Below are 10,186 nucleotides of genomic sequence, written 5' to 3' on the forward strand. Positions count from 1 at the left end.
TTAAATATGTTTAAATTCATTTATAAATTTAAATTCAAAGAAAAAGAAAAAGTTTAAATTCCTAAATCGTCCGTATTACGGAACGAACTCACCTATTATATGTTGTTCTCGTTGTCGTAGCCGGTGGTGCAGGAGGCCGTTTAGGTGGGCCTCTGCCTTTTGATGTCACTGCCGATGCTGCAGGAGGCCGTTTGGGTGGGCCTCTGCCTTTTGATGTCACTGCCGATGCTGCAGTAGGCCGTTTAGGTGGGCCTCTGTCTTATGATGTCACTGCCGGTGCTGAAGGAGGCCGTTTAGGTGGGCCTCTGCCTATTGATTGTCACTGTTGGTAGTGCAGGAGGCCGTTTAGGTAGGCCTCTGCCTTTTGATTGTCACAGGTGGTGGTGCAGGAGGTCGTTTAGATGGGCCTCTGTCTTTTGATGTCACTGTTCTGCTGTTGCACGGTGCGGCGCGCTGATGATGTTCATGCGCGGTTGGGTGTACGTGTGAAGGTGGTATTGGCGCGCTGTGTTGTGCTGTCGGCGGTGGTAGCGCGCGGTTTGGCGATGGTGGAGCTATGAAATAAGAAATAATGCTGTTAATGTTTTATAAGCGATAAAAACGTATAACGTATTACATGGATTAAGTATTGCTTTATTTGGCAATTTGGCTATAATCCGTTTTCGTTAAGAACGGGGCTGCTCAACCTCTATACACTTGCAGCACTTTTGTTTTGTTTTGCTCCGAATCATATGAACAGATACAAATTCACACTTTAATAAAAAAGTTTTTCATAGCGCTCGCATATGCCCTCACATATAATTTTGAGTCGTATGAAAATGCTCGAATTTCTTATGACAGTGCCAAGAAAAGCACTTCCTTATGAAGCTCAGGCACTTGTGTAAGATTAAAAAAGATGTTTACACTTACAATTTGACAGCTAAAATATATTCAAAAATAAATAGAACTGAAAAAATGGTAATTAAAATTGATTCATAAATAAAATTATAATATAGATAATTAGAAAAATATATAACTAACCGCATAGCTGAAGTATATGGGGCATATGACCAAAGAATATAAGCAAAACTGTACCCAAAAGAAGAGGAGCCTCTTGTAACATCACATGATAATAGTAAGTTATCCTCAATGGAACTGTAAAAGTGCAAATAAATAACTAGTTATAAAGTGGAAGTTTGTGTATAGTGGTGAGGACAACTTCCATCTCCTAATACATCGCAATGTAAAAGAGATATATAGCGAACTGTTAGCGGTTCAGAATGCAATAGAAGTGCACCAGTTTTGAACTAGGGGTTCTCTTACGGTGTAGTTTCTGTGACTTTGTATTTTATTTCGGAACATTATATTCGTGATTATGAGACATTTTTTGTTTGCCATTTTCTTTTTTTTTTTTGACTGAAAGTGAGGGGGGCCATTAAGCAACCCTGTCTATCATTTGCTTGCTAAACATTTTATTAAATTCAAGTGGTATTTCAGCACCTCAGTAATCTCTGTTGCTAATATATGTAAAGTTTAACACCAATTTAAAACAACTGCGCGGAGCCCTCCAATTAAGCATTTAGAAAGTTATCGAACTCATTTTCTAATGCAACATTCGCGGAAATCTTCACATTCAGTTTTAGTATGCTTATTGGAAACCAAACTCCGACGATATATATAACTGTGTTCCTACAGAAACTGAGGCTAACAATTAGTCTTAAATACACATAATAACACAACCTACATATCTAACGTTGGTATTACTTTCCAAATTTAATATATTTTAAATGAATACCTTCCACACACACTAATTTCATTCTGATTATATGCGCGATGGCAAATAATTTTAAATTTATAAATATTTAGGGATCACCACGCGAACACAACCGACACTTTTCAACGCACTTTACATTTTGATCTTTTCAAATGGCGCACCAAGCCGTCGTGGCGCTAGGAAGACAATTCTCCACTCCTGTTGCGACTGCGCCATGGAAAAGCGCCGTTAAATGGTATGATTTAACTGTGGTTGCTATGGTGGAACCATACAAGGTGGTAGCCGCTGTGACATTCCTGCAGCCATCATTAAAAGTTCCCATATAGTTGTTTTTGTGAACCGATGGACTAATTTCAAATCGTACTGCGCTGAAAGGTGAAGTGTCAAATCGTATAAAAAATGCAAGTCAGCTGTCACCTTGCATAGGTACGCCGTGCTGGTTGCCGTTATTGCGAATTTTCCCACACCATTGGATTCTTTCGCGATGCCACCTGCGCGAAATTAACAAAATTTTGTTTTAACCATTCCAGGCAGACATGAGTGAGGGTGAATCCTAACCTTTTCCCTATCACTAGCCAACTGGTATGTTCCAAGGGTGAATCTCCCAAGTGGACCATAACACAATAGCCTGATACATTTTTATTATATTTATATCGCTATATTGATTTCACTAACAACTTTATTTTTAATTCACTTATTTTGCAAACTTTATGGACGTGAGCAAAAATAAAGCATATGCGCACAGAGTTGCAAGTTTGACACTTGATTTCGTGTAGTTGACGAACGACGTAAAGATGCACATTACGCTGCGCGACACGTAGCGGCAGCGGCGCCTCACAGAGCGACATATTTTGGTAATTCACATTAAGCGGCAATCGAGCGACACATTGCGGCAAAATTTTGTGTTAATTTTTGTTTGCAAAATGGACAACACAGTTTTCGTAGCTGTAATTATTTCATTTTTGTGCGAGGAGGAGCAAAGGAAAAGAAAAAGGTCGCGGATATGGGTCCACGACATCTCATCCTCAAGATATGAGGAAGGTGAGTTCCATACTCTTTCGCCCAGATTGAAAAAAGATGGTGCAAGATTCTTTGCATGTATTCTTACGAGGCAATTCACACCTAGCGGCAGCAGCACTGGGCGTTACTTCCCAACGCGGCTTTTTTGCCTAGTTGATCAAATTTGCCGCGCTGTGCCGGGTCGCGCATTGCTGCTGACGCTAAGTGTGAATTGCCTCATAAGAATACATGCAAAGAATATTTTGTAGTGCAGTGCAGTGCTGCGTAGTGCAGCCTAATGTGGCCTTACCTTAAACGGCAACGTAAGACTCAGAATACCATGAGCACACGATATCGTCCAAGCAGGTATCGTTCGCCAAACAGAACGAGGCTGTAAATTTATAAATGCCTTATTAAGTGTGTAAACGTATAAATTTATCTAGCGCGTAAACGAACTGTCCAATTTTGTAATGAAAAATCCTTTACACAATTTGTATAAATTTACGCGCACATTTCATTAGGGGGACTCATGAAAGCATATAAACTTATAAGGTGTAAATATATATCCATTTACACACGCTATTATATGAACGCACCTAGTAATACTCTTGATAAACTTGATTGTTTATCAGCTGTATTATTGCCAAACAAAATGTTTTTGATTGTTATACCAATTAAAAAATGCCAAGATTAAGTGAAAAGTCAAAACTAAAACGCATTTACTTGTTGATGTTGGAGATTTCTGATGAAAATTCCTGCTGTAATGTCTGCAAGGTTGCATTCCTTTGAGTTTACCGCGTTTGCACAATCAAGTGTGCGCGTAAATTTATACAAATTGTGTAAATGACTTTTAATACAAAATTTGACAGCTCGTTTACGCACTAGATAAATTTATACGTTTACACACTTTATAATACTGTTTTCACACAGAAACTTAATGATCTCATTTCACCTGCTAATGAAATCGTAAATTTTTTGCTTTCACACAGAAGTAACTGCTCGATTAGTATGAAGGATGAGACAGACAATCATGGCGGAACGATACAAGGTGGGAGCATGGTGACATACCTACAAACAAACAAAATTCCACGTACTTGTAAATTCGATGGACAAATGTGAAAATCGTACTGCGCCGGTAGTTGATGTATCAAATCAAATAAAAAAGGTTATAATCAGCTGTTCGATGCGGCCACCTTGTATCGTTCCGCCATGCAGCAATGACATTTGCTTTGAAAACTAAGAAGCGAAAACGGAAGCGGAACGCTGCCAACAGAGTTGCATTGTGCTTTTGACTTCATTAGGCATTCGATTAGCTACTAATGAAATAATAATAGATTTGAATTTTGTAGGGAAGATTGAGCTCAATAAGCGTCTTAATGTAGAAAACTGCCTTCATTATTCAATAAGCCGTCTGTGTGAAAACAGTATAAGGCATTTATGCGGTTACTATTGTGTAAACGCGGTAAACTCAAAGGAATGCAACCTTGCAGACATTACAGCAGGCATTTTCGTCAGAAATCTCCAACAAGAGCAAGTAAAGACGTTTTAGTTTTGATTTTTCAGTTAATCTTGGCATTTTTTAATTTGTATAACAATCAAAAAATTTTTGTTTGGCAATAATACAGCTGATAAAGTCAAGTTTATCAAGAATATTCCTTGGTGCGTTCATATAAAAGTGTGTGTAAATGGATATAATTTTACACCTTATATGTTTATATGCTTTCATGAGTCCCCCTAATAACAAAAATTACAAAATATGTATTTCCTCAAGCATCCGTAAAATTAAAACTTCGATGCCTAAACAATCGAGCGATTTAAAAAAAATCGATTCAACATTTCTAAAAAAATATCGTTTAAATCGATTAAGAACCAGAAATCCAGCTCTACCAGCCTCATAACAAATAATAAAAATGTCAATAGGCAAGTTTGATCTTACTGAAAATAAAAGTGAATATTCCAATATTGGAAACATTGATATATTTAATGTTATGAGCGCTGTCGAACTTACGGATGGATTCGTTATCGGAAGTATTCTTGATTTAATTAGTACGGTCCCAACAGATTATTGGAATGGTAGTAGTGGAAGGGTAAAATTATTATTAAAGTGGTTGATGGATGTATATTCAAAACATGAAGCAGCAGAGTGCCACACTTTAAGAGCTATAACAAAAATTATCAAATGTTTCGCAGAATATCGAATGCTTGTCCTTATGGAACTATTTTGCCCGCAATCGTTGATTTACAGTCGTACGACGGTGGATGGGGTAGTCATTGAAAGGGAACAGTTTGTTCAGTCGGTTTTGGATTGCATTGGTGTTATATTTAATGATGTCGAGCATTTGACTCTCTCGAATGAGCAAGTGACATCATCTGAAGCAGTACTGAAACTTTTATGTCAGATACAATACTCAGGACAGTTTAAAGCCCCCCGGTCATCACGTATAATTTTTCAATCAATTATTTTGTTCAAAAAACTGTTATCTTTATGCAAAAATGTTGGTTCTCTATATATGGGAGAAGTTTTGGGCATTTGTATGACATATATGTTTGTCGGAAATGCAGTTAAGGAGGGAAAGGTTATGCGGCCTCATAAAGTATTACCTTCATCAATATATATAAAAAATGTACCGGATAAATTAGATTCAGCCAATCCAGAACTCCATAGCAAAACGTGCGGAAAATTTGTAAAGGAAAAAAAAAAACGTGGGAATTCAGCTAGATGCATTTCAAGCGAAGAATCTGAAACTTGTATCACTGAGACTGAAAAAGAAACTATTGTAGTTGATTCAAACGAAGATTCAAATATTCAACAAATTGGAGACAAAAACGAGATTAATGTCAAAATACGCATTGCATCCATAAATCTCTTTGGTGATATAGTTAGATGTGTTCAGCAACGTGTACTTTATTTATATTGGCGGTCATTATTTCCTTGGGACATAGAAGAGAACAAATATGAACGTAGCGATATCTTCTATGTTGCGGAAACTGATGAAAATTCAAAATGTCGGTGTGCTGCACTTGAAGTATGTGTAGACCTCTGTCTAATTTATAAATCGCTATTCTGTCAGGCGGAATATATATATAGGACAGCGACATTTATGCCGCTTTCTCAAACGCTCGGTTTGACCATTTTGTCGAGTTTTAGGTCACTAATGTTAACCATAACCAAAGAGGTTTCCATACCTGTTCTTATACAAGCATTAAAATGCACATCAGCCTTAGTTCAAGCAACTGCCATTACGAAATTTGAATGTGGTGTTATATGCGACCTTATAAGCGTCCTGAAAAACCTGGTGTATCACAAAGATTCTACTGTTCAGCTGACTGCATTAACTGTGGTCGAATGTGTGCTAATGGAGTCTACATTACCAACTGGTGTCGTTAAAGCTTTGTATTCATGCAAAGATGATAAATTTGATATAGGTAAATCAAAAGACGGCGTGGACGTTACGCTGAATTATGCAACATCCTGGTTAACATCAAATGTTCTTTATAATTTGGGGTATATTCAAGGTGAATGGCAAAAGCGAAGTGTAAAAATACCTAATCCTTTGCGACTGAAAAGTTTTCAGCTATTGTCGACCATGGCACTACATTTAGATATTTTGTTAATGGATATTTTAGATGATGTTGTATCGGTTTTAGAAGAGGGCTTAAAAGATAATCAATTGGATATTCGTTTGGGAGCATCAAAATGTTTGGATGCACTTGCCTATCAAATAGGCACTATCGCACAAAGTACCACCATCGATAAATGTATCCGCTTTTGGATCCATATCCTACCTTCCATTATGAAAAAAATTCAAATAGAAAACGAATTGTGCGCTGTAAAAATAGCATTAGTTAATGCTATTTCGAACATAGGAACTTTAGTGTTTGAAAACCTACCTCAGTCTATCCGCATTTCATTACTTAGCTTTTTAACTGGATTATCCAGTGAAACAACAGAAGATGTAATAGTCCGTGCGAATGTCGTTCGAGCGCTGTCTATTTTTGCAACATTTCCATCAATGCGCATTAACCTTGTGTATATTGAGAACACTGCCGATTTGCTGTTAAGGTTAGCAGATGTTAACAATATGTCTGTGCGAATTAAAATTATTTGGTCTATGGGAAATATAAGTGAGGCCTTATTAGAAAATAGTTTCGAATCATCAAATGAACGAATATCAGACGACATTTTGTGGAGTTTGACAAAACTAGCAATTGAGGCATGTAACAATAATGACAAAGTACGCTGCAATGCCGTTCGCACCATAGGTAATCTAATGCGGTTAATTTCAGAGAAACATTTTCTAAAACATGCGGACAGAGCTCTTTTAACATTTGGCATCAATAAATTGGTTGATGGTATACTTTCTCCTGGATCTTCAAAAGTCAAATGGAACTCTTGTTATGCAATAGGAAACGTACTACAAAGTGAAAGAATTTTTTTATGTATGGACATGCATAAATATTTTAGCTGCAAATCTACACTTTATTCGGCGCTCTGTCATGCCATTTGCTGTAACTCAAATTATAAAGTCAAAATAAATGCAACAACTGCTTTACTTCATATCAAAAAGAGATCATACATTGGAGAGTACTGCGGAACAATTTGGAAAACAATTATTGAAGCAATTGAACAATCCCATAATTTGTTCAATTTTTATGAATATAATCATCGGGACCTACTACAAGAACAATTACTCCTTTTATTATGTCACATAATAAATTTGGCAACAGTAGATGATTATATTTTGTTCTCACGAATAATGTTGAAAAGAACGGAGGTGGTTAGAAACACTTGGGTCAGGGTTACTCGACGCATGATACCGGAAAAGGCTGCACCTTTACTTGTGTGCTCTTCGCAATTGTATAAATTATTAAAAAGTAACACACTGAATCCGGAACAGAAATGTTCCGTCAAGCTTATATTTGATGTTTTACCATTAAACAACTAGAGTAAGGCTTCCAGTCAAAAATGAACAGTACCGGTGGGGTCGCTTGTAATTCTATACACAGCCGAAAATATAGCGTGGTGTGTCGAAATACCTGTTTTGCCCAAGGATTACTAATCGGAAAAGGGAAATTAAAAATTTTGCTTCTGCGAACAGACATTTGCAAAAAATTTTTTTTTTGTTTATTACGGTCTTTAATAATAAATTAAATTTGTTCCATTACATGTTAAGTGTTTCAATATATAAATAATTTATCTTCAAACTTCTTAATATCTGCACAGTCTTTTATTGCCGTGGGTAATTCATTGTACATTTTATACCCTATGTATTTTATGGTCTTCTTTCCGTACTCGGTTCTTACTCTAGGCAGTTTTATATTTTTTCTGTACCTAGTTCCATAGTTATGGATCTCATGATTATATTTTGTTTTATTACTAAGGTAGCTCCGCAACATTCCCAATCTTGCATGGTTTATAAACTTCAATGTAAAATAAGTAATTGACTGTTTTATACTGAGCCAATTTAGCCTATTCATCATTATAATTTTTGTTGTTCTCGAATGGCATCGTAAAATGAAGCGCTTTGCTTTGTTTTGTTGTATTTGCAGTTTTTTAATTTGTCTTTCATTTGCTAACAGAAGGATTGTAGGGCAGTAGATAAAATGTGGTTCAATAATTGAACTATATACCAGAATTTTGTGACGTTGGCTAATATGTTTACATGTTCTGTACATGAATCCTATTTTCTGAGCAATTTTTGTTTCAATATAGTTTATATGTTCGCCAAAATTTAAGTTATCATCAATCAAAACTCCTAAATACTTCATTTCTTTTACCCTTTGAATTTCAATGTTTTTTACTTTCAAAGTTATATTGTTTAAAACGTTGCGGCATATGATGTTCTAATTTTTGCAAAATATCATGAACTTAGTATTATCTACATTTAACTTAAATTTTTTAAGGTACAACCATTTGTATATGGAGTCAAGATCTTCTTGTATTTTCTGCATAGCACAGTCCGCATACTTATCGCTGATGATGAGCAAATCTAAATTGCTTCTAATGAATTCTAAAATGTGGCTCAAATATTAAAGTTGTGTCGGGAAATGATATTTCGCCAAAAAGCCGGATGAACAAAATGGACCGAAAGGTCTAATTGTTGTTAATGAGCAAGGCATCATCTGCAAACAAGCGCATTTTAAATATCCTTTAATATCATTGATCAGTCATCGACGAACCTTCGCCGCATACGGTCGCTTTTTGTTCAATCGTGTGATTTTTTCGTGTGCTTACTTAGTCTTCGCTTCAGTACCTCTTGCATACCGTTACCAATTTACCGTTTTTTCTTTGCTTCACCATTTAAATTTGTGATTGCAAATAAGTGAATTTGACTACTTTTATCAGCAATGGCTCAAGTGGCCACTAAATTCGGGAACAATAGGTTATCCCTATTATCCCCCCACCTAAAACGTAAAAAGCCTGAAAACTCAATAATGGAAATTTTTCCTGATCTACCAATAACAAAAAAGGATGATCCTCGTTTTTTGGTTTTGTCATCACTTGATGAAAATAAACCACTCACATCATTTTCCTGTTTCGCCATCCACAAGGGATTACAAGCTATTAGCAAAGAAATCAACAACATTACCAACTTCGTGATGGTAACTTCTTGCTACTAGTTAAAAATCAAAAGATCGCTGACACATTTCTTCCTGCGACACACTTACCTGGAGTAACCAAAATCTCAGTCAATCTACACGAAACTTAACTGCGTCAAGGGCACCATATATGCTCCTTACCTTAGCCACCTTCCTGAAGATTAAATCGTTGATGGTCTCAAGGAAAGCGGTGTGATTAAAGCCTACAAATTCCCTCTTATGATCGACGGTACCCTTAGGTTTACTGGATCCATATTACTCACTTTCAATAAATACCATCTACCAGAAAAAATTGAACCCGCCTGGAGAACCCTTTCCATCCGTCCCTATTTTCCCAACCAAGGCGTTGTAAACACTGTCAGATTCTTGGACACACTCTTAAGTTTTGTCGTAATGCTCCTGTTTGTGCCACTTGTAACTCTCCTCCTCATACAGAATCAGAGTGTACTGGAGTTATTTGTGCCAATTGCCTCGCCGATCACCCATCTTACTCAAATCTTTGTCCTAAATTTCAACAAACTAAAGAAAACGTGAAAATTAAAACCATAAACAAATGTAGTATTCGGGAAGCCGTACAAAAATCAATTACTTTCTACACCAAACCCAAAATCTTTTGATAATGTAGTAAAGTCCTCTATTAATAATGTAAATATTACCACACCTAAAACTGAATCTTCTACCACAACTACATTTACACAGGTAAACACCCAATACTCTTCCCCCTTAGACACTCCTTCCCCTCCCTTCTTTCCCACGTTCCACTAGACCTTTCTACCCCACTCCCTCCATCTATGATGGATACCTCCCCTCTTCCCTCCCCTCACATATACCCAG

At 36.6% G+C, this 10,186-nt stretch overlaps 1 protein-coding gene across 1 annotated transcript; it reads left to right on the forward strand.

Annotated features, from left to right (window-relative positions):
- The first annotated feature begins 4,565 nt into the window (after positions 1–4,565).
- Positions 4,566–7,969, forward strand: LOC137250059 (HEAT repeat-containing protein 6). Its single transcript, XM_067782283.1, has one exon. The coding sequence runs from the start codon at positions 4,663–4,665 to the stop codon at positions 7,696–7,698; it is 3,036 nt and encodes a 1,011-aa protein (XP_067638384.1). The 5' UTR covers positions 4,566–4,662; the 3' UTR covers positions 7,699–7,969.
- Positions 7,970–10,186: the final 2,217 nt, after the last annotated feature.

The sequence above is a fragment of the Eurosta solidaginis genome, chromosome 4, assembly GCF_040869045.1.
Source record: "Eurosta solidaginis isolate ZX-2024a chromosome 4, ASM4086904v1, whole genome shotgun sequence".
Taxonomy (NCBI): domain Eukaryota; kingdom Metazoa; phylum Arthropoda; class Insecta; order Diptera; family Tephritidae; genus Eurosta; species Eurosta solidaginis.

What these genes read in the sequence shown, in the direction of transcription:
- LOC137250059 (XM_067782283.1), top strand. Translation starts at nt 4,663, where the DNA reads ATGTCAATAGGCAAGTTTGATCTTACTGAAAATAAAAGTGAATATTCC.